Source organism: Candoia aspera, chromosome 12, assembly GCF_035149785.1.
Source record: "Candoia aspera isolate rCanAsp1 chromosome 12, rCanAsp1.hap2, whole genome shotgun sequence".
NCBI lineage: Eukaryota > Metazoa > Chordata > Lepidosauria > Squamata > Boidae > Candoia > Candoia aspera.
The window spans coordinates 10,920,102-10,944,565 of NC_086164.1; the positions used below are offsets into that span (position 1 = coordinate 10,920,102).

The 24,464-nt window shown below is 45.3% G+C and overlaps 1 protein-coding gene across 4 annotated transcripts in view; it reads left to right on the forward strand.

The window, feature by feature from the left end:
* Positions 1-1,573: 1,573 nt before the first annotated feature.
* Positions 1,574-24,464, forward strand: part of DRP2 (dystrophin related protein 2) — a 35,908-nt gene continuing 13,017 nt past the window's right edge. For 3 of the 4 annotated variants that reach the window (XM_063313590.1, XM_063313589.1, XM_063313591.1), the window contains exons 1-14: positions 1,574-1,739; positions 8,795-8,928; positions 10,351-10,507; positions 11,410-11,530; positions 12,625-12,893; positions 13,481-13,627; positions 13,997-14,075; positions 15,305-15,365; positions 15,814-15,875; positions 16,869-16,943; positions 18,054-18,255; positions 19,974-20,059; positions 21,499-21,656; positions 23,753-23,919. In XM_063313590.1, coding sequence (XP_063169660.1) covers positions 1,632-1,739; positions 8,795-8,928; positions 10,351-10,507; positions 11,410-11,530; positions 12,625-12,893; positions 13,481-13,627; positions 13,997-14,075; positions 15,305-15,365; positions 15,814-15,875; positions 16,869-16,943; positions 18,054-18,255; positions 19,974-20,059; positions 21,499-21,656; positions 23,753-23,919 — 1,826 coding nt within the window. In that variant the 5' untranslated portion in view covers positions 1,574-1,631. Of the gene's footprint in view, positions 1,740-5,135; positions 5,205-8,794; positions 8,929-10,350; positions 10,508-11,409; positions 11,531-12,624; positions 12,894-13,480; positions 13,628-13,996; positions 14,076-15,304; positions 15,366-15,813; positions 15,876-16,868; positions 16,944-18,053; positions 18,256-19,973; positions 20,060-21,498; positions 21,657-23,752; positions 23,920-24,464 lie in introns of those variants that run through there. The other variant, XM_063313592.1, reaches the window with a different exon arrangement.

Here is a 24,464-nt window from a genome sequence, read left to right on the forward strand (position 1 = left end):
CAGTCCCTCTCACTCAGCCCTAGTTAGGAGGCAATGGCAAACCACTTCCAAAATCTTGCCAAGAAGACTGCAGGGACTTGTCCAGGCAGTCACTACAAGTCAAAACTGACTCAAAGGCACCAAAAAAGAAAAGAAAAGAAAGAAAAAGTTGCTCTACACCAGATCTCCAGAGAGAGGCACCCAAAGGTTTGCCTGGCTTGATGTTGATGTTGCTTACTAATGTCTTTGGGAGTCTCAAAACTTTCCACCCTTTTCTCATTCTTCACCCAATGGCTTCTGTTGTTCTTTTCAGCCTGCCCACAAGCTGCCTATTTCATCTGGGGTGGAGGAGGGGGGTGACCCCAGAAAGATTCTTCTCTTGATATATGCCCGTTCTAAGCCTTTCCCTCCTTAAGAGCAAGTGATTTGGCTTTGTAGTACAGTATTTGAGGGGAAATTTCCAAACAGCACATGTGAAGGTGTAATAGATTTCCTACCGGCACATACACTTTTGAACTCTAGACCAGAAGGCTTCCAACTATCCAGGCTGTGTACCCTTTTCATGGATGGATAAATCAATCAATCAATCAATCAAATCCACCCACTCTTTGCAAGGGACCAAGGCTTGCTTCTTTGCAAAGAGACTTTTTTTCCCCTTTTAGTTCCTTGTGGAACTAAGCTTTTCCCCTTAGTCCCGCAGCACCTATTCAAGTCTCTGTGGAACCCAGGGGAACCCTGTGGAACCCAGGGGTTCCACGGAAGCCAATTTGGAAAACACTCTAGATTGCTCTAGGCCACTTTTATCAGTTGTACAAGTGTATTCCTTAGCCCAGGAATTAGGCAGTGTTTGTTCAGCTGTCTCCAGAAGAGCCTACAGAGAGGACTAAACCTCGAACCACAATTTTGATTCCTGCCCACAGGAAAATAAATACTAATACAAAGAATTAGCTGAAGAGAATTGCTATTTCTCTGGCCTACCTAAATCTAATTACTGTCAGACCTTGGCTGGATAGTTTCCTTGATGTGACAGGATTGGAATGACTGCCCTAACCTGAATCCTATCTGTGTTGGATTCAGCAAGGAGAGAGGAAAATGCACCTCCTATTGTAGAAGATCAGAAGACCCATTCATAGTGTCCTTGGAAATGTCACAAACCCACACATCAGGCTGGGCCAAGGGATGCTGCCAATGACTTACAACTACAAGGATGCATCTCCAGCACCGCATCCCTACATCAACACCTACTTGCACCTGCAATTCTGCAGCATCCTTAATTTAGAAATGGTGCTTCTGCCTTCTCAGAAGTTTCTCCAGGTCAAAGTTTGGCTATTCACAGTTGGTTCTGAGATGGGAAAGACAGTGGTTCCTTGCTAGCAACTTTAGCAGGATCTCACATTGGGTATTTATGGTGCTTGATCCCTTTTTCCTCCAAGTGGAGAGTAGCCTAAATTAAAAGAGGTGAAGAGGCACTAAGGAAAATCCTTTAAAAAGGATTAAAAAGTTGGTGAATAAAAAGGTTCACCAAAACATGAAAGGAAATGTCACTCTAGATCCTGTGGAATGATCAGATAACACTTTTGTCCTTCTGCCTCTGTGTCCTTTCCAGTTTCCATTGCCCAACCCAGTGTTGGTCCTCATGAGCATCTGTTCTAATGCAGCCAATGGTCATGCAGGGATGCTCGTTCACCCTCCCAAGATGTCGTGAATGGCACACCACAGGAGCATCCCGTCGCAACAGCACCTCCTATGCTCAGTCTCAGGTAAGCCCTTCCCCTTCAACCTGCCCAACTGCTGTCTTTTTGCCTTACCTGTGCAAGGTGTTACTCTATTTCTTAGCAGCTCACCTTCATGGATCTTATAAAGGAGATGCTCCCTAACTGCACTCATGGAAGCAGGCTTGTAATATGGGCCCTTAGAATTTCATTTTTTTTCCACTTTCTTCAAGTCCTTACATACCACAGCAAGGGTTGCACATCAGCGACTGCCACACAGCATCCTGAAATATTATATGCTCTTTTCTTGACTGGGAAAGATGTACCCGGTTTGGAACTATAAGGATTTTGCATTTAAAGACTGCCCCAGTTGGTATTAGGCTTTCTTTTTATGGAAGGCATTTAAGCAGAGGCTGGATAGTGCATTAAGTCCTGTACTGGAATCTGACACTGAGCAGTGGGTTGGATGACATGATCTCTGGGTACCTTTCATATCTAGATCAAAACTGCTTTTGTTCAGTTATGGGACCGTGCATGCTGGTGGGGCTGAATTAACTAATTGAAATTAATAACGGGAGGCTTTCATTGCAAGTCCTCATCTGCAAGAATGCTGCTAGGCCTGCTATAAAGCTTAATGAGATAGCAAGAAGCCTGAACTGTGCTTGACATTGGTGAGCCATTATTACTGATTGGTTTATTCATTTATTATTTGCTTTTACAATTCTTATGTCAGCCCTCCAAGGCAGACCAAGCTAGGAAACCAAAGACACACAAGCTAATGCTACTTTTATTATAAGGTTATAGTAAGAGAATATTTCAAATCTGAATGTGCCTCCCCCTCCCTCCTTCCCTCCCTTTATCTTCATGAAAACTAGAGAGGGTCAAGTCTGAGGCACTTTCTCAAATTACATTTCTGGCCCAGACTCAGATTTCTTTTATCTGATCATTGTCTTGGTTGCAGCTCTTCCTCCTGTTCCTCAAGGTTATTCCTTCTGCCCGTTACATCGATAGCCCACCCTAACCGTAACAGATTCCAGGTAGAATGCAACTAAGCCAAAAAAATTTTTTTAATAACATATACAATTAATAGAATTCAACAATAAACAAATTAGTACATCACAGGTACCATTTGCTTGACCTAAGGGCCAAATGCTCACTGGAACCATGCTACTTTGAAATACTTCTAGAGGAGGGCAATCCATATCTCTGGGGAAAGAGTGTTTCATAAACTGGGGGTCACCACTGAGAAGGCCTGCTGTCATGAGTAAGGATGGCGAGCAGGGGACTCCCATCCAGACTGTTAAGCGCATGCGTAGCACTGAGGAATTGGGCAGCCATTCAAAGAGACACAGATCGGGACCGCCTTAACCTTTGGGGTTTATATGTCTGGGTTTTTCCCACGCTTCTTCAGTTTGTTAGGATTCCTGTTATGTACAAGCAATAAAACATTAGAGACCAATTCCTTGTCTCAGCGTGGTTCCTGGCTGTTAGGACACCTGCCTCCTGGCCACTCCTCACAAACTTGTGAAGTATGGAGTGGGGGGGACCTGCCACGGATCTAAGCCTTACCTTCCGTGCTGGGGCCAAGTTCTGGGAATTCTAATGAAAAGAAAAGCAGGGCTTCCCTAGTCCTACGAAAGGGAGTTGTTTTCTCCCCCAAGCCTCTCTCCTGATTTCTTTATCTACTCAAAAGAAAGAAAACTCACACCTCTACAGAGAAAAGCAAAAAGGATGCTGATTCAGGGTGGCATTCCCTTACGATAACATTTCATAGACAATCCTGCCTCAGTTTCCCCTTTCCTCTTTTGGAGGACCACAGCCAGCCCAGTTCCTGCCCTAGCTGGCCTTCTGTTCTTTAGGCCAGCCTTCCTCAGTAAGCAAGGTGGCTGGGCAATACTGTCTAAGGCAATGTTCCTCAGCCCTGGCAACTTGAAGATGTGTGGACTCCAACTCCTAGAATTCCCCAGCTGGCATGGTCTAAGGTATCTGGAAGATGGTTTCTAGGAAGGCCATCAACAGTGAGAGGTTTAGCTCTCAGGAACAGAGGGAAAGTGAGGCAGAGGTGGTGGGTAGTGGTCAAGTCCAGGAGGCTGGCTGATGGAACAAGAAGCAGGCAGAGTCGGAGCAGAAGTGAGAAGGGACTTTTTATCATGTGCTTGTAGGTGGGCTGGAGCAAGGAGATGCCATTTGAAGCAAAAATCTGTGGGAGATGCTTGCTGATGGGAATGGAATTCTCTTGGCAAAAACAATGCATATTTTCCCCCTTTGGTGCCAAAGGCTGCAGCGCAAGCCAGGAATTCCTGCTTTCCCCAGGGAAAGCAGGGACTTCCCAGGAGTCCCAGATGCCAGCAACGGCTGCTCCCAACTCTAGCAGCCTCTCCTTTCTGTCAAGCACCTGCCACCACCACCCCTTCCAACGTGTGGCTCAGGGACAGGGGTGGGGGAGGCTGTGATTTCCTCCTTCCCCCCACCCAACGCTGCAGAATCGCAATTCTCAGTAGCCCCAGACTACTGTATGTACAATGTAGTTAGCCATGTGTGGAGACCCAAAAGGACCCCCGAGCATGGGAATTGGCGTCTTGAACTGGGGCAGCAATCAGGGCAAAAGGAGGGGCTTATGTACCTTTAATAGCTGTCTGGAAAAGTAGTTTTGCAGAGCAGGAGCCAATGGTCAATGGTCCCTGATTTGCACAGCTACTAAAGATGGATGAATCCCATGCTTTTGGTCCTGCCTTCAATATTCCCGTTTCTGAGTTCATCCCATCACTCCCCTGACTACTGGGGAGCAGGCGGGAAGGCTGAAACGACACAGTGGCTCTTCTGCCATGCAGTTGAAAGCTTCTGCTGCACGGGGCTCCCATGAACCTGTAGCTGAACATGTGTGACTTCCCCCATCAGACTCCGAGACCCTCAGCCATTGCTGTAGAGGACTTCTTTTTACCTAGACCTAGGCACCTCCTGATGCTCTAGGGCTATATAAAGTGTTATGTGGAACCTTTATTTCAAGCCCATTTCTAGCAGGGACCCTGCCTCCCCACATCCCCGTGCATAGAAGGTCCGATCCCAAAGGCCGTTCCGGCGCTTGGCTGAGCTTCCTTTTGTCTGAGCAATACAGAGTCAAGCGTGACCGTCACACATCCATGCTTGGGAGAGTTAGAAAAGCCTTGCCCATAACACTTAGCCTTCCTCACATATAAGCAGTTGCACTTTCTCTCTTGCCCTCCCCCCACCCCCCAAGAGTCAAAACAGCCTGGAAGTTGCTGGAATTCCATCTAGACAAAGCTGTGATTCACACAGAGAACGGTGGTTGCCACTCTGCCACCCCCTGCGGATTCCAAGGGGGTCAGCCGTGAAGGCAGCAAGCAACGTCTTTGGCCCCTCCTGCCCTTCCCTTTTGGTTGCTGCTCCCCCACCACCACACTTTTTCCTCAACTTTTGGGGTGGCTTGGGGAAGAAAAGAGGTGACAGCCAGGCTGGGCTTCCCAATGGAGCTCTTTACCAACTTCTGAACAGGTAAGCCATGGTCCATGGGGGCTGAATGCCTGCCTTGGTCTAAAAAGAAAGCCTTTGCACATTGATCTGGTTTGCAGATGGGGGAATGAGAGAGGGGTGAGTGGATCAACCAGATGGACATCTTGTGTAGCAAGCAATTGGTATGCTGAGGCTGAAGCTAGAAAACTGGTCCCTGCGTGTGCACACACACCCACACCCCAAAAATATTTGATTTCAAGTGAAGTGGTGAGAAAGGTCCCTTTTCACATTGAGCCATTGTACCTGGACCTCTTCTGGCATTTCTCTGTAAGTGGTGGATGTCTTTTGTGGGTCTACTACCCAGTCAAGTTCTCTTCTGCTGTCCCAGGGGCAACCTGCTGCTTTAAAGAATTTGGATTCTGGTAACGGTTCCCCTCTTGGACTTTGGGTAACTATGGTTGGTTCAGAGCAGGGTGCTAGCCTGCCTGGGCATGTGGAACAGCCCAGGTGACCACAGCAAGCTGCACCAGCTTTGATGTGAATGATTTATAAAGGGCATCTTTCTAAGCTTGAGCTGGCAGTATTTTCTTTCTTTTTTTCATAAATCTGTATTGATTTTGATATTGTGGCATATTAGGATGGAGTGGGGTGGGGAGAGGAGCCTGTGGATTAAAGCCTGGCTTGAAATTGGCACAGCATTCCAAACTCTGCCAGGTGGAGGATATCTTGGGTATATTCAGGATGTACTCCGTGGAACAAGAATGAAACTTTTCACCTGTCCAAATGGAGCAATGCTTCCCAAAATTAGGATAGGGGCACTCCCTGCTAGAAAGATTTTTGGAATGCATGGAGAAACTCTTTGGACTGATGCTTTTGCCATGTCTGTCTGTCTGTCTGTCTGTCTATCTGTGCATAAAACTATTTCAAGTCTCCAGCTAATAACTATTAATTTGCTGAGTCCAATTCTTCATCTCTATCTTCCTCTCTAAAATTCCTTCCCTGATGATAATTCCCCTAATTGCCTGTGATACATATAGAGGGATAACGTAGAAATGTTACAAGGTCTATTTTGGACAAGATTTTTTAAAATCCATCTATGGTAGAACAGTTTATTGGAGGAGTCCTCCCTCCTGCGACCTACTGGATTTCTAATTCAGTTTGTGCTCTGTGAGAATCCAATATCTGCAGACTGTGGAATATTAGGACTGATAAGTATGCTCTCAGAAGTAAACCTTCCATGAAGAACTTTATGATGCTTTAATGTACTTGGGCTGAAACACTTGGGAATGAGGAACTGCAGATGGAAGGCAGTTCTAAAGTATTCCATTTTCTGTGTCACTGGTATTTGCTATGCAGGAATAATGTCTTTGTAGTGAAACTTCTGTTTAATTGCCAAGCAAAAAAGGAAGGTTTTGCTGATTCACTCTAAGGAGACCCATCTTGTCCCACACTGGGGACCAAATCAAGTTCTTCCTTGAAGCCAACATAGAGTGTATGAAGAATAGAGGTTGCTTTCTACAGTTCGGAGCCCCGTTTTCTCTCTGACATCTTTGATTTCTGTCAGCAGATAAAAAAATACAAGCAGGTAATGGGATGGGAAAGGCCAGCCTATGAAACTAACAGTGGGAATGGCAGCCTGATGGTTGCTTTTGAAAAAAGATAATTGAAAAGGGGTGTTTGGGAAAAGCAGCTTTCCAGACAAAATGAAAAACACGTTGCATCTGTTCAGGTGCCATTTGCTTGTAAATCTCTTTGGTTAGAAAAGAAATTTGCTCCTCTGCTTAAGGAAAAGTCATTCGGTCTAGTTGGTATACATCTGTTTGAGATTGCTCAGTCGTTGGGAAATAGAAAGCAGACGTTTTAGCGCATGCATGCCCCCCAAATGAAGTTGTGCTGTAAAATGCACAAAGCTGAAACAGGGAAATGGTGTTGTTTGGTGTTTACGTTGCAAGACTCTCTCCGTATCGATCTGACACAAGGGAGCCCGCAGAGAGGGAAGCCAAAGTGAATTTGAGAAAATGCAGAGCAAGGAGCTAACACAGCGGTGGACAGATGGTGAAATGCCCTCCTGAGATCCCCTCCCCCAAGTTAAAATGCCTACAACACATTGTGGCAAACTTTGAGTAAATTGAGTTTGGGCAAAATGAATTCGGAACATCTTGGTTTGCAACGATCTGGGCCAAAGCTTCGGAATGCAGGTTATGACCTGGGTCAGAAAAGAACAGCAGTAACAGAGAACAAGTAATTTGAAATGCATCTGTGTATGTGCGTGCATGCGCGTGTCTGTCCTCTAACTGAGAAAATTTATTTAGCAGCAAGCTGAACAGAAAATGTAGACTGCAGCTTCAACTAAAGGTAAGTCTCCCTTGAGTTTTGCTCAACTGCTGGTGGCTTCATGGAAGCATCTGTATAGCTTTCTTGGAAAGTGGGATATGGAACATGGAAGTGGTTTTCCAGTGTCTCCTTCTGGGATGTTTTTAAAAACATGGGATGGCCTATCCAAAGACCAACCAGCACCAACCCTGCTCCATTTTGTGAGATCAGCCAAGGGCAGCTAGGTGGTGTGGTTCCCTTGATGGGTGCTCTGCACACTACCTTCCCATGTGTTGTTGTTTTTAACTAAAAGGACTTCAAACAAGAAAGTCAGATAAGACAAAGGACCTGGCAGGCATTTAGGCAAGTACAGCACGGTGGTGGCCACAAGGTCCACGGTGGGAGACGATGGTTAGGATATTGATTCTGTAACTTGAATAGGAAGAGGAGAAAAAGAGGCAATATGTAACCAGTCTCTTAGCCAAATGGTGGTTGTGGGGAAGATGATGGTGGTGATGATGATGATGGCAAGGAGGAGGAGGAGGAGGAGGAGGAGAAAGCTTGTGCTGAGGTCTGCCTTTCACTCTGCAGAAAGGAATCTACATTTTGAAAACTACACGGTGATCTGGGGGGCACAGTCATCCAGTGCTGTGCACAATTTCTTTCCCCGATTTCTTGTCAACCAGCTTTACTCCAAGCAAATATTTGCTCCTGAGCTACTGACTCCCGATCACTCCAAAAACTGCGCTCCTCCCTTTGAATCTCTGGCTACTACGTTAAAGCACAATTTTGGTTACTAATATTATTCTGTCTTTCTGCCCATGGGATGCCCAAAGCACCAAATAAACACCTAGAAATATGCTAAAAACATTATAACCATCAGTCCCAGGGGGAGCCTGCAAGGTGGTTCTATTATATGAGTGGATCAGTATTCTCCTGCAATCCTGGTTTTTCTATTTAAAAAATATATATTTGTACTTTCGTGTTTTAATCATTGTCATGCTGTTTTAATTGTCACTGTGGTTCACCACCCAGAGGCATGTTCTATGAGATAGGTGGCTATAGAGATCTGCTAAATAAATAAACAAATATATGGAGTCCTGGGTGCTCTCCGAGCCTGGTTGTTTCCTTGCAGATGTTTCATTGCCAGACTAGGCAGCATCTTCAGTGCAAAGAGGGAGTGGGCCTTGCTCTCAGTTAGCTAGCTAGCTAGCGAGCTACTGATTTATGGGGCAAAAGAGGGAAATGCCTGAATCAAATTGACTCTGTTCCTTTTGTGCTTCCCTTCCCTTGATCAGGTTTTCTGTTTTTCCACTTAGGTTAAAACAGCCCGCGATGGCACTGTACCAGCCAGTGTGAACAAGAAACCTCCAAACGGTGCTGTTGGGCCCCAGATGCCTCTGGAAATGAATCTCTGCTGGAACGAGATTAAGAAGAAATCACACAGCCTTCGGTAAACAGCTGCAAAAGTGCCCTTATCTAATTTGGGGGCCAAGGACCAGTCTGGGCATCACCAAAGTCAACTGTTGAACTTGGGTCTGTTAGAGACACAGTGGAGAGGATGCACTGTTGTGTCTCACCAATGGCCTTCCGGGGGACGAAACTGAAGTAGACAGGAGAAGCCAAACCGTGGAGTCCTTGGTGCTCTCTGAGCTTGGTTGTTGGCTTGCAGACATTTAGTTGCCCGACTAGGCAACATCTTCAGTGCTAGAAAGGAGTGGGGCTCTCTGCTCTCCCTTCTAGCACTGAAGATGTTGTCTAGTCAGGTAATAAAACGTCTGCAAGCAAACAGCCAAGCTCAGAGAGCACCAAGGACTCCACAGTTCAACCCTGAGTACCGATATTCTGTTAGAAGCCAAACCTGCACCAGATTGAGTCTGCACCCGGCATGCTTCAGCACAGTTCTGGGAGAGGCCTCAAATGGGGATACAGTTCTGTCTGAGGTAGACCAAGACCCAGAGAGTCCCAGAGGCAGATGACAGAGTCTAAGAGAGGTTGGAGGTCAGGTTCTAGAGCAGGGTTTGTCAACCTTGGCAACTTTAAGAGGTGTGGACTTCAACTCCCAGAATTCCCCAGCCAGCAAACCTCTTAAAGTTGCCAAGGTTGAGAAAGACTGTTCTGGAGGGAAGAGGCAGAGCAGCAGGACAGGTTGCTCAAACACTCAAAGAAAAGATCATTGGTCAGAGCTTCCGCTTTGCATGCAGAAGTCTCCAGGTCCTTGGCTTTCCAGGTAATTCCAGGGACCCCTCAAGATTCTAGAGAAGGACTGTCCATCACTGTAGAACTGGACCACCATTTCCAAAGCTGAATCTTTCCAATTGTTTTGGAAGGCACCTCACATCTTCAGGTATTGTCACTGGGGCTGACAGGAGAGATAGTCCCAAACATTTGGTGGGATACGTGTTGCTGCAGGCTGAGGTAGACACAGAAGTGTAACACGGTCCAAATGTCTGACTTGGTATAAGGTTACATCCCTCAGTTTCTGTGACTGGAACAACATGTCAACTTCTGTAGCACATATGGAGAACCAGTTGGGCATTCCACAGCCCACAAGTTGCCATTGCTGATCATTCTGAGGCTTGCCCTGCAACACAGAAATGGCAGGCCATTAAATTTTAGCCCACCTAGTGGTCCAGGTAGCCAACTGCTTCAGTCTCCACCTGGAGTTTTCAGGACTTTCCAGATTTCCTGAGCTAGAAGTTACACATGCTCTAGCCTCCTCTGAACCTAGGCCTAATTCCAGTGTGCATCAGTAATGGCTTCTACTAACAATGATCTAGAACTCTAGTATGCTTTGAGATTCCAAGTGTAACTTTGCTTCAAAGTCTTCTATTTTCTGTCCTCTTGGTGTTCAGCATCTTCTTTGCCTCCTCAGGGCTCGTCTAGAGGCCTTCTCGGATCACAGCAGCAAGCTGCAGATTCCCTTGCAGGAGATCATTGACTGGCTTAGCCAAAAAGATGAGGATATTTCTGCCCAGCTACCACTCCGTGGGGATGTCCTCCTGGTACAGCAGGAGAAAGAGAGGCATACGGTAGGCACCAACAGCCCACACCAGTCCTAGCATTAGAACAAGGGAAGCCATCTGAGAAAGGCATCAGAATGCATAAGAAGTACTGGAATTCTATTAATAAAGGCTAAAGTAACAGAATCTTTAAAGCCTGGCAATGTTTTCACTTCTGTACCTCTTACACCACAGAGAGTGAAGGTGGTACAATCTTGAGTTTATTTCTCACACTGTCTTGTTTTCCTGGAGCTCATGCTTTGCTAACAGTCACCACATACTGCACCTTCCCCAAGGGGCGGGGAATTGAAATTTTATTCCAGTGGAAAGGAAAAATGGTTAAACAGCTGGGAAATAATTTTGTTGTAAACCTACCATTCTGGGAATGAAACATTCTCTGTGGTTCTCTACATTTTGGGCCTTTTGGCTGTTATTAATTTGCTTGTTTTCAATTTTTATAAACTGCCCCAGTCACCAAGACTTGAGGTGAGTTACCACAGAGTTAAGATATAAAACAATACAAAGCCATATGTGAATTTCCAAGATGGACACCTCTAGTAATCAGCTAGGGTTAAAAGCTTGTTGGAAAAGGGCTCTTTTGGTTGCTTTTCAAAATGCCGTAAGGGAGGGTTTACATGGATCTCCAAGGGTTGAGAGATCCGAAGTGTAGGTCACAACAAAAAATGCCTCCTGTCTGGTTCACAACCCTTTAATTCAATGTTTGTCAACCTTGGCAACTTGAAGATGGATGGACTTCAACTCCCAGAATTCTTCAGACAGCGTGGCTAGCTGGGGAATTCTGAGAGTTGAAGTCCACCCATCTTCATGTTGCCAAGGTTGACAAACACTGGTTTAAGGGTTCTGTCATATGCATGGGCACAATATTTCCTGGGGTTCCCTTCAGTTCTTCTGGTCCTCTCTCCCTGATGTAGGCATTCATGGAAGAAGTGAAGTCTCGGGGGCCATACATTTATTCTGTTTTGGAATCAGCTCAAGCTTTCCTTACTCAGCACCCATTTGAAGAAGTGGAAGATGTAAATCTCGACAGCAAAGGTTAGCAAATCTGCTCACTTTCTTAATCCATCCAGTCTTGCACTTTCCAACATTTTCTCCTGTTCTTACTCTTGCAGAGCTTCAGAGGGCTGCTGGCTCAGTGGGTGGAGTGTATTGGCTTCTGAATTGGTCTTTCAACCTGACTTCTCATCTTGAAAAATAATTTCTTCAGAACAGTATTAGTGGATACAGTAATACCCTCCTGCTCTTCCAAGCGATATCTTAGGAGATATTAACCTCATTAAAGCCCATGCCTTAAAAGCCAAGCCCAGGAAAAGCCCTTTGGTAGGAAAAGGTTGCCCAGAATGAATAAAGACCTTTCTGAAGTAACTAGGGGAATCAGATATTCAGAATTAGGAAGATCAGTGGACACAAATAATTGATAGCCAGTTATACCAAGCAGGGTACATCACAAAAAATTGTTGTGTCATCTCTTGACTGGGATATCAGCCAGCTAGCCATGACCTTCCCTTGGATGTTCCATTCCATTCCTCCTCTCCAAACCATCATCTCCCATTCTACAGCTACCAAGTATGCTCTGTATATTTTTATATTTCTTCACATTCTGAACCTGGGATTATCTGCATGGAAAGCTTATGCTGTATCTATGAGACAAGATGTTTCTGTAAACTCATATCCCCAGGGCACCCCACCATCTGTGCAGAGGAAATGTATACATCTGTGGATGTTAATCTGAAACCATGGTGAAGGCAGTGCAGTCACACCTTCCTTCCTCTCCATCTCTGCCTCATTCCTTATCTTCCCAAACCTGTTTGACTTCTCTTTTGATCTACTAATCTGTTCATTGCTCTGATAGTTTACAACCTCCTGGATCATAAGCAGCATAAAATAAATGCCAGCTGCTGGTAATCACAAGTGGAAGAGGGCAGTCAGCCTCCTCTCCATGCTTGTGAGTTTCTGAATACAGTTGTATAACTCAGAATGTTGAACTAGATGACCATTGGTCTGATCCTACAAGGCTCTTCCAATGCTATGCTCTCCACTCTGGCTTTTGAAAGTCCATCTGCAGTTGCATCATTGGAAATTTTACATCAGGTTAGTTGTCCTCACCCTCCTTGATGCTCTGTTTCTAGATGTCTCCCCACGACACCGGATTCAGAATATCAGCCGTTTTGTATGGAAGCAGGCAACGGTGGCCAGCGAACTGTGGGAGAAGTTGACTGCCCGCTGCGTCGACCAGCACCGTCACATTGAGAGGACCCTAGAGCAGCTGCTGGAGATCAAAGGGACCATGGAGGAGCTCAGCACTACCCTCAACCAAGCTGAGAGTGTGCAAGAGACATGGGAGCCCATTGGAGATCTCTTCATTGATTCTTTGCCAGAGCATATCCAGGCCACCAAGGTAATCGTAACTCATCCTGTGCTTGTCCAAGTGACCTGGAGGGAAAAACTGGGGAGACGAAGGTACTGTAGGCTCAGGATTGTGGAACATTCATTAGCTTGAAAGCTCTGCAATGTCTTGTGTGATACATGCCAAACATCAGTAGAGTAAGGGTCTGTTTGGGGAGGGGAATACAGGAGTTTTAAGGAGTGAAATAGATGCTTCCAACATCTGCAAGGCTTAAGGCACCCATTTGATTCCTTACCTCCCCAAATCGTCCCACATGCAAAAAAGTCCCTAAGGACAGAAAAGGGTTGCTGGTGGGCTTCATACAGTCACCATTCCATACTTTGCGCATTCTTCGAAGTGATGGTTTGTTGAACAAACCACAATGACTGGATTCTTACAACCTATCAATCCTTAAATCATATTTTACAATCACAGAATTCCTAGTAGGAGGTGGAAAGCTTGGCAGAGGTCAAGATGGTATCTATGGGACATTGACCTAAATCACTGATCAGTTACTTCCTTTCTGCTCCCCCGGTGCCCTGCCCTCCCCCCCCCACTTTGATCTCACTGCTTTGTCTGGGACTAATGTGGCTTCCCAGTCGTTCCAAGAGGAGCTGTCCCCCATGAAAGATGGAGTGAAACTTGTGAATGACCTTGCACATCAGCTGGCTATCTCAGATGTTCACCTGTCCATGGAGAACTCTCGTGCCCTGGAACAGATCAACACACGCTGGAAACAACTACAGGTGAGGAAGGGGCAGGAAGACCCCTTGGACAGGGCTTGGATCAACATGGGACCCTGTCTAGTCTGCTTTTGACATCGGCCCTGTGTCCTCCCTCCCCTGCCTTCCCAAAATATGGACATCTGGATTTGGAAGCTACCTGCTGAATGTGTCTTTATTGGAGCCCTGTTTCAGCTTTCCCTGTACCTGGCACATTTTGGGCGTGCTAAGCTACAAGTCCTATACCGCCCCCCCCCCGCCCCCGAGTGGGGATTCAGTGCTACAGCAGCTGGCTTTCAAGTCTCTGTACGTGCTCAGCCATGAACTGCTTGCACAGGCCGAAAGGCTGAACTTTTCCCACAGCTTAGTTTGATGGTTCCAACTTCTGCACAGGTCTCTGTCAACGACCGGCTGAAGCACCTTCAAGATGCCCACCGGGACTTTGGGCCAGGATCGCAACACTTCCTCTCGAGTATGTGCACTGAGTCTCTTTTTTCATGGTGAAGTTAGTTGTTTGGGAGGGGAAACCCTTTTTTCTCTTATACACACTTTTTGCTCTTGTGTTTCAAGCTTTTCTCCAATGTGTAGTAGACTGAGCTAATAGCATCTGGATGTGTCAAGGTAGCATCACTGATGTAGTGCAAGAAAACACAGTGCAACTTTAAAAAAAACATGCCTCTAAAACAACCCTAATCAGCGAGAAACTTTTTTTAACACACTTCTACCTTGCTAAATTTTTCAGTGGGTAGGGACAATTATCTTTTTAAAGAGGGGAGCTTTCCTGGCCTTCTGTTATGAGTACGGATGGTGAGCAGGAGGGGGGCCCTATCCAGGGGGGAAAACGCATGCGAAATTTAGAGGCTTTGAACTGTCCTTCGAAGAAACCCAGAACAGACCCACCTTGAGTTTTGGGGTTTATCTGTCTGGGTTTCCCACGCTCCTTCAGTCTGGTAGGATTTTCTGTCTACTAGAGCAGTTAATAAACTCTAGAGACAATCTCCTCGTCTCAGCGTGGTCTTTTGCTTAAGTCAGGACACCTTCCCTCCCTAGAAAGCTCTCCACTCAAAACCTCATTCAGCATTGGAAAGGTTCTGATGGATCAATGTGTTGGGTTTTTTTTACAAAGCAGTGGAACTCTAATCCCAAGGGTTCCTTAAATATTGTGGATTTCCTCCATATACTCTTGCGTAGTGGGCCACTGATTTCAATGCACAAGGAAGGCTGAAGGAAAAAAAGAAATTAAACCAGCACAGGGCGCAGTGCGGGGGAACATTCTGCCTGCAGATCTCTCAGAATCTTAAAACACTAAGACTGAGCAAGCCCTACACATCTATGGTCTGATATTATCCATTGTAAGGTGAAAGGTCCCCTGTGCAAGCACTGAGTCACGTCTGACCCTTTGGGGGGCATCGCTTTCGTGACGTTTTCTTGGCAGACTATACAGCGGGGTGGTTTGCCATTGCCTTCCCCAGTCGTCACCTCCCCCAGCAAGCTGGGTGCTCATTTTACTGACCTTGGAAGGATGGAAGGCTGAGTCAACCTAAACCAGCTACCCAAGAGAGGATCCAGCTTCCGCTGGGATCGAACTCGGGTTGTGGGGAGAGTTTTGGGTGCAATACTGCCACCTTCCACTCTGCGCCACACGAGGCTGGATATTATCCATTGCACCACCTCATTCTGACGCTTCTTTTTCCTTTGCAGCCTCAGTCCAGGTCCCTTGGGAACGAGCCATTTCTCCCAATAAAGTCCCTTACTACATCAAGTGAGTGTCAAGCTGTGTCTCAGGAAGCTTCCTCTTGTATCCTGACCTTCATTACTCTTAGCAACCTTCAGCCCTTTCGCCATATTCTTTTTTTTTTAATCTTCATTTTGCACTTTGTAGAAACCAATATCATTGATTTTTCCTGTACTAATCAGTATGTTCTTGATGGGATTCTGCAGGAGCCCAAGATGCCCAAGGCAGTGCATTTTTGTATTGTTTATACGAGTCTTGAACTCCTGCTATTATTTGCTTCCATCCAGTCATTCAATTTAAGTATTATTATTACCAAAATTAAGTATGCATGGTATTCTGGGGAAATTTTCCTGGACATTCCTTTTCCCCATCCCAGATCCATGAGATATCTGAGTTTGTATCTCTGCAAAAGCCTTACACATATAATTATAACTGAAAGTAGCCTTATGACTTAATTCACTATACCTTTTTCTAGCCACCAAGCCCAGACAACGTGTTGGGACCATCCAAAGATGACTGAATTATACCAAACACTGGGTAAGAAAGACTGCGATGCCTTCGAAAGCCAGCAAGAAGGCAGATTGGAAAGTGCCTTAGTGTATCCTAGGATTCCTTTCCATTCATTATTAGAATATTGTAAGAATTGATTCCCGTAAAGATTCAGAAGACACATAAACAGCCAGCTGCAAGCTCTCCGTTATCAGTAGAAAGGCCCACCTCCTCACAAGATCAGTAGAGGGTTTTTAGAAAGAAAATTCCACCCCTTTTACCTTGATAAATCTCATTAAAGAAAACTCTGCAAGAATCATGCTTGGAAAGAACCAATTTTGGCTCAAAGCAGCTGCCAAAGAATCTGACAAATACCTTCATGATTTTACCCTGAGTTGCCAATGCCAAAATTGTGGTGCCACGGCTAATCGTGCTATCCCATACTGTAATGGGCTGCGAGAATTAACCCTGAGGACCAAGAAGAAGAGCCGCCAAGACAATGGTCAGATAAAAGAAATCTGAGTCCAGGGCAGAAATGTAATTTGAAAAAGCATCTCAGAGTTGACCCTCCCTAGTTCTCTTCTAGATAAAGGCAGGGAGGGGGGAGGAGCTTTCAGACTTGCAAGATTCTGTTATTGTAACCCCATAGTAAGAGTACTTTTAGTATACTTTGGTTTCCAAGTCTAGTCTACCTTGAAGAGCTGATACATACAGCGGAGATGGGAAACCTTTATTTTCTAGGCTTATCAACCTTCCATCAATCCCAGGCAGCCCAACCATTGGCATAGATAGTGGGAACTATCATTCAATAAAATCTAGAACAACCATTCCCTGCATGTCACCCCGAAATATATTATGGCTGCAACTCCCAGAATTCCTAGGTAGTGTACCAGCTGAAGAAACCCAGGAGTTGCAGGCCCAGCATGTCTGGACAGTTCCAATTAGGGGAAGAGTATTCTAGGGAGCCAGGATCCCCCATTGTCAATGGAAAGTATGTGAAATCAACGGCTTCACTTCTTTCTCTCCTGTTTGTTTTCTCAGCTGACTTGAACAACATCAAGTATTCTGCTTACCGTACAGCCATGAAGCTACGCCGTGTGCAGAAGGCTTTGCGATGTAAGCCCTGCCTTTCCTTTGCTCTTCCTTCCATCCCACCAAGTTGTCATTTGCCTCTGGCATAATTCAGGTCAATCTGCACCATGATCTTAATATGTTTATGTAAAGGAGGAGTATATGTGCGCAGACTTGCCTGCACCTCCATTTCCTACTTGATAAGGTTGTGTGGATATTAGAGGTCCTATGAGCTTCTGTAATTCCAGTTTGAAAAAGGATGGAGAGACTATGGAAGATGGAAATCTAGCTCACTGCAGTTGGGGATTGTGCATACCATGCTCCCTCCAAGTTCTGGGTTGATGGGCAGGGTTTTATTGGTGGATCTTGTCCACGAGCACATAACTCCTCCCACTTGCTTTGGAGGCAGGGAGATGAAAAACAACTCCGGTTCAGCCCCTTTTGGTGGGAGGACTCTCCCATCCCAGTTCAAATCCTGCCTGCTCTAAAGCAACAGGATGTCCACAACGCTCCGAATCTTGTGAATCATTTCTGTCATGTCAGTCTGAATCCAGCACTGGGAAGTTATCTGGCCTTGAGGATATAGCCGCCCATCTTGAACCAAACTCTGGGCGGCTCACCACCAAGAGATAAAATAACATCTATTTACAGTGAAAAACATGAAGACCGAAAAATTAAAACCCAGGGACCTTGTGCCATAACTAAGCTTCCATGCAGCCCACAACAAGTACATCTCACCATCTCACCCTCTCCCAGTAGTTGGGGGATGGATTGTTTGTCTGGTGCCAATCCCTGCTTTTCTCTATGTGGGCTGCTGGAGGGGGTGTGTTCTAGATTTTCAGGACACAAAAAGACAACAATCAAGCAGAAAACAATACCCAAATCAAGGGATCACCAAGGAGGAAACCACACCCCCACCAACACTGGCAGGGCAAGCGACTGCATATAAACAGGGAGGAAACCCCACACTCCCTTGCACTGATGATGTCACCTGGTTGGGTCATGAAATGTCAGAGGACACCAAGAACTGCCCAGCTCAACCCTGAGCTCCAGAGATTCTCTTCTGCTGAGACGTGCTGTGGTTCCTTTCTTCACTTTCCTCCCAGGAACGATCCCCTCCTGGTTTTGACCCTCTCTTTTTCTGGCCCCCCACAGTGGACATGGTGACGCTGTCGACAGCCTTGGAGGTGTTCACTGAGCATGAGCTGCAGCCGAGTGACCATGTGATGGATGTGGTTGAAGTGATCCACTGCTTAACCTCTCTGTATGAGCGGCTTGAGGAAGAAAGAGGCATCCTAGTCAATGTCCCACTTTGTGTCGACATGAGCCTGAATTGGCTGCTCAACGTTTTTGACAGGTATTAGGGACAGAGGCAAATAACCAAAGCTTGCTGAAACGTACAGTATCTCTTTGGGGTTCTTACCTCTGAGAAAAGCAGTCATTTCCTCATTCATCCCTGGGGCACAAAGGAAATGGTCACCCTTGGTTCATCTCAAGCATCAGCCATTTTGCATTTTCCATAAAACAAATCTTCCTCCTTGCTCCTCCTTCCAAGACGGGAAGGAATGAATCCAAGGGATGAGAATCTAGGATCTGTAGTAATGGTATTTATTAGAAGAAAAATTAAAGTTACAGCACAGAATTCCAGCAGGTTCCTCACTTTCAAACGGGACATCTTTATATACGCATTTTACAGCAGCAAAATTCCTGTCCGTTTCCTTCAGGGCAAAGGGGTGGACGCTTGCCTCTCAGTATCTGTTCATTGTTTTGGTTGCTGCTGTTTTCTTTATCAGCATGAGAAATACTTACTTTATTTATTAATTTATCAAATTTTGCCACTGCCCATCTCCCCCCAAAGGGGGGACTCTGGGCAGTTTACAACCAGAATAAAACATTAAAATACCATAAAAATATAAATACAAATGTAGTATGCAAATAAATCCAAATGACGAGGCTAGTTGGAAAATCGCTCTCATATATCTAAGAGGCCATTTAGGGCGCTAACCATCTCCAGGAGTGATTACTCCCCCTCCCGCCCCAAGCGAGATGGCAAAGCCAGGTTTTTAGTTGTTTACGAAAAGCCAGAAGAGATGGAATCTGCCTTATCTCTGGGGAAGAATATTCCAAAGGGTGGGGGCCACTGCAGAGAAGGCACACTTACAGGGTCTGTAACATGCCCTTTCTGCATGATGGGGTGGGACAGGTAGATGTAAAGGGGATGAGGTGATACCCTGGTCCCATGCCATGTAGGGCTGATAACCAACACCTTGAATTGCACCCAGAAGCAAACCGGCACCCAATGCAGCTCGCGGAGCAGTGGTATAATATGTGCCGATCTAGGGGCACCAATAGGGACGCGGTGGCGCTGCGGGTTAAACCGCTGAGCTGTCGATCGGAAGGTCGGCGGTTCGAAACCGCGCGGCGGGGTGAGCTCCCGTTGCTCGTCCCAGCTTCTGCACACCAAGCAGTTCGAAAACATGCAAATGTGAGTAGATTAATTGGTACCGCTTCGGCGGGAAGGTAACGGCGTTCCGTGAGTCATACTGGCCACATGACCCGGAAGTGTCCTATGGACAACGCCGGCTCCAAGGCTTTGAAACGGAGATGAGCACCGCCCCCTAGAGTCGGACACGACTGGACTTTACGTCAAGGGAAACCTTTACCTTTACCTTTAGGGGCACCAATAATTGCTTGTGTGGCCGCATTTTGGACCAGCTGTAACTTCTGGATACTCTCCAAGGGTAGCCCCATGTAGAGCACATTACAGTAGTCTATATGGGAGAAGACCAGGGCATGAGTGACTGTGCGAAGGGCCTCCCGCAAAATCCATGCTGGTAGGGGACACAGGAATTTGAGCTGATATAGATTTGTTAGCTTCTCAAGGCCTCTGCTCCGTCACTTCAGGGCGCAGGGTTAGAACTATGTATGGAGCTTTCAAGGAAGAAGATGGTGGCTAAATAGAGAAGCTGTCTAAAGGCGAAGCGCAGCTCCCCACCCCTCTGACAAGCGGGCAGAAGATGGAGCTTTTATAGTTGAACAGAGGACAAATGTTTCACCCCACTCCTTGTCTTTCAGTGGGCGCAGCGGGAAGATGCGGGCACTCTCCTTCAAGACGGGCATTGCGTGTCTCTGCAGCACAGACGTGAAAGAGAAATTCCAGTGTGAGTCACTCTGCAGAAGGTGGTTGGTGGAATCCAAGTGGGAGGCTTCCAGATTTAGCAAGGATAGAGAGAGTCCAGGGCAGCTGCAGCTGAGAAAACAGCTCTACATCTTCATTTATTCGTTTGTTTGTTTGTTATATGGCTTGTTAAAATAGTGACAGAAAAGGGGGAAAACAAAAAACCCCACAAAGATACATGCGTTATAAAAAAAAATACATAGCAAGTGCTTAAAAAAATAAGAAAGAAATAACAGAAGGAAATGAAATAAAAAATATGAAATATAGCATGTCATTACAACAATAAACAATTACAATTCTATATATATTTAATACAAATATGATGCATATATATATGCATCATATTTGTATTAAATATATATATATATATATATATAAAATTTCTAATACAATTATATAAGCAACATACATTTCCCTAACTACTGTATTTTGTATAAATGAGTCCCATATTTCATTATACTTATCCATACAAAGTCTCTGTCTATAGGCAACCCTCTCACAGGTGGCAAGTGTAATCAGGTCTTCAGTCCATTGAGTAAATAGGGCCATACATTTATCTTTCCAATGTTGCAATATGAAAACAGCATCTTGACTGCAGCCATATTTCATAGCTCTTGTGCACGGATGGTGCTCTTCATTTCGGCAGTGGAGGGAAGCTTCTGCACCGAGAGGCATGTGCCGTCCTGCAAGAGCAAGAGGTTTTCCCAAGTTGGGTCTTCCTTTGTTCCCAGGAAGGGTGCTTCTTAGGTAATGCTCCAGAGTTTTCAAGCAGGCCATTGTTTTCTCCCCAGCTCCTCCTTATTAAGTCAAACCGAGCAGAAGGATAGATCTGACTTGGGAGAAATTGCTGCTTGAATTGAAAGACCAGATTGCATCTCCCATCTGGTTTCAAAATGGGTTGGGGTCAGGTTCTTCGCTGCAAACCAATTTAGGGCACAGGGAACGGGATGCCTGGAACCCACTGCGCTGTTCCTGAAACTTTGCCACCCCAGCCCCCAGCCAGTATGGGCTGCCCAAGGCAGATGGCTCATGATAAAGCTGCCCCTGACAATGTGTAAAATTTGTATGGTGGTTGGCTTGATATTCCTTGACATTCAAAGATTCCTTGAAGCTAAAGCTTTGCCAGATAAGTTGTAGCTCTGCTGAAAATGTGCACGTCCATATGTCAACCATTGTGTCTTTATCCAAAGAGTCCTGGAGACTATAGTTCAGTGAGAATGTAAAGAATTCCCCATTGGAGGCCTTCACAAAAATAAAATTTCCCCTCTGCATTTTAACAGTTCAGACATTAAGGTCAAGCTTATTTTCTTCCTACAAGACCAGAAAGATTGCCAGGGGAAGGCTGTGATTTCAGCAGCCCTTCCTTGTCTCTCTCCACCCACTTATTTTGGTTCCTCCATACCCTTCCTTCCTGCTTTTTAGACCTCTTTAGCCAGGTGGCCAGCTCCAGCGGGCTCTGCGACCAGAGGCACCTCGGCGTCTTGCTCCACGAAGCCATCCAGGTTCCGCGACAGCTGGGGGAAGTGGCAGCCTTTGGTGGGAGCAACGTGGAGCCCAGCGTGCGCAGCTGTTTTCGCTTTGTAAGTGAGGCTGGTGGGCTTTTCCCAGGGGTGCCTGTAGGAGGGGTTGAAAAAGTCAAAATGGCAGAGACAGGCGTGTGCTTGGGGCCCTGCCCCCTTTTTACGTGCATCATGCATGCAACCGCCCAGAGTCCCCTTTTTAGGAGATGGGCGGTGATAGAAATTTGAAAAATAAACAAACAAACAAACAAACGTGCCCATAAAAAAGGGGTGGGACTTTGATCACATAATTGCAACCACAATCTTGAGGTTTTTTTGACAAACACCCCCAAGACATCCTTGGTTTTACCCCAGTTGATATTCTGAGAAGGTTCCCTTATCAAGGAGAGTGGTGGAAGATACCCATAGGATGTAATATATGTTAGAATTCTGGGGGGATTTTTTTATCCTGCCTTTATTATCTTTATAAATAACTCAAGGCGGGGAACATATCTAATGCTCCTGCCTCCTCTTTCCCCCACAACAACAACCCTGTGAGGTGAGTTGGGCTAAGAGAGAAGGACTGGCCCAAAGTCACCCAGCTGGTTTTCACACCTAAGGCAGGACTAGAACTCACAGATTCCTGGTTTCTGGTGCCTTAACCCCTAGACTAAAGTGGCTCTATTTTAAATTTTATACAGTACATTACAACAGCTTGGGAGTAGAACCCCTATAGCTGCCATAAAAAATATGTAGCCACAGTATCAGGGTACCTTCCTATTGCAGTATTTCAGTTCCTTTGTGACTCATTATTTCCAGTTTATAACAAATACAGTAAAGTTGACCCTATGGTGAAGCTTTAAACTGGAAATTTACTCACCAGACTGAAACATTTCTCTATAAAGCTGTAAGCAAACAAAAAACATAAATACAGCTACTGGCAAGCATATTTAATCACACTCTCTCAATGATGCTCACTTGTAACAGGTCAGCTTACCTATCAGCGGTTTGGGGGGGAGGTAGAAAGAATTCCATCAGAGCCAGAATACAATATGAACCCGTTTCTATTACTTATTCAAGAATGCCCATTCAGTCAATCATCCCAGATGAAGAAAAAGCATGAGTAAGAAGAAAATACCTCCAATCAATATTGTGCCTAGATTTATCGTTATGGCATAAAGCCACAAAGAGTTTTTCACACATTGATGCCCTCATATATGAAAGGCTGTATGAAAGGCATTGTAGTCTTGTGAGTTTCATCCCTTTGTCCAGATATCCACATAGCATCTTAATATCTTGTGGTCTGAAATATGAATGGCTTATGATCGAAGTTACTTAGCCCATTTGGGTCTTTCCTATCCTCTATAACGGTATTTCTCAACCTTGGCAACTTGAGGATGTGAAGCTGGCTGGGGAATTCTAGGAGTTGAAGTCCACACCTCTTCAAGTTGCCAAGGTTGAGAAACACTGCTCTATAACAACGTTCCCAATGTAGAACTCTTGTTATGTGGACTTCAACTCCCAGAATTCTCAGCAAGGACTGGGGAATTCTTGGAGCTGAAGTCTACACATCTGGGAGTTGCCTAGGTTGGGAAACTCAGCTCTGCATAGTTCTAGGGTTATATAAGACATAGATCAGGGCAAACTGATGTAACACTCAGATGCGCAAGAAAAGTGTCTCATTAGTGTCACCAGCCCAACCCTACAAAGTTTTGTTTTACTGTGGTTGATCGGTTGGTTATTTTTGGCACAGGCAAAGTCCTCTTTCTTTTTTAATAATCGTTAACACTTCATTCTGAATGTCTGTTTATATAACGTTTTGCAATATGTTGCTGTCTTTTTTATTTTTAATTGCATAGGCATTTTTAATATTACCTATTTTGAGATATGCGCACACAAATGTAGAAAGCACTCATGGAATGAATTGCATTGTACAATAATACCCCTTATTTAAAAAAACACCACCGTACTTCTAATCTGAATCTAATGGTTAATTAGGTTGTTTTCAGCCTGCTTGTTGTCATGTAAATTGTTAAATTAACCAAATCCAATAATTCTCATCCTGTTCAATCCTTCTCAAACCCAGGAAATTGAATACTGTATATGGCAGATTCAGAGGAAAGGAGTGGACATCCTTGCAAGTTGTAGAACTTGATTGTCTCTTTTCCTTCTTCTAGGGAAATGGCAAACCAGCCATCGAGGCTGCTCAGTTCCTGGAATGGGCAAACTTAGAGCCACAGTCAATGGTGTGGCTGGCGGTCCTTCACCGGGTGGCCATTGCTGAGCAAGTAAAACACCAGACTAAGTGCTCCATCTGCCGGCAATGTCCAATCAAAGGTTTCAGGTATGGAAAGTAACACAGAAGGTCATTCTGCTGGAGGGCTGGTGAGTACAGACTTAATTCAATGAGGCAGAAGTAACAGCCATACTGTTTGGGGTGCAGCTTAATTGTCTCTCATATTTGAAGTTGTAGCAAACAGGGCTGAGCCCATAGGGTGGTAGGCCAGAGGTCTTAAACAGCTCCTCTCCCAAAAACCCTTTGGGGCTTCGCATCCTGCCTTCTCCTATCCTGGGGTAGTAGCTTGGATTTTTCACCTGCTACTAGTTATCTTCCAAGGGGGCATCTCATATGATGTCCTCCTCCCAACTTTGGCTATATGGGAAACATAGGGCTTTCATACCTGACTAGTAAAATGTAAAAATGGAAGAATTGCTATAGCGTTACCTCTTGTCCATATAGGATCAACAGGTAACAGCCCTTATTTCTCCCCAGGAGACAGACCAGAGAAAAATAAAAGAGAAAAATAAAAATAAACTTTAGTAAAAAGAAGAGGAAAAAATATATAAAAATTACCTTTAACTTCAACATTTTAAATTGCACATGTGCAG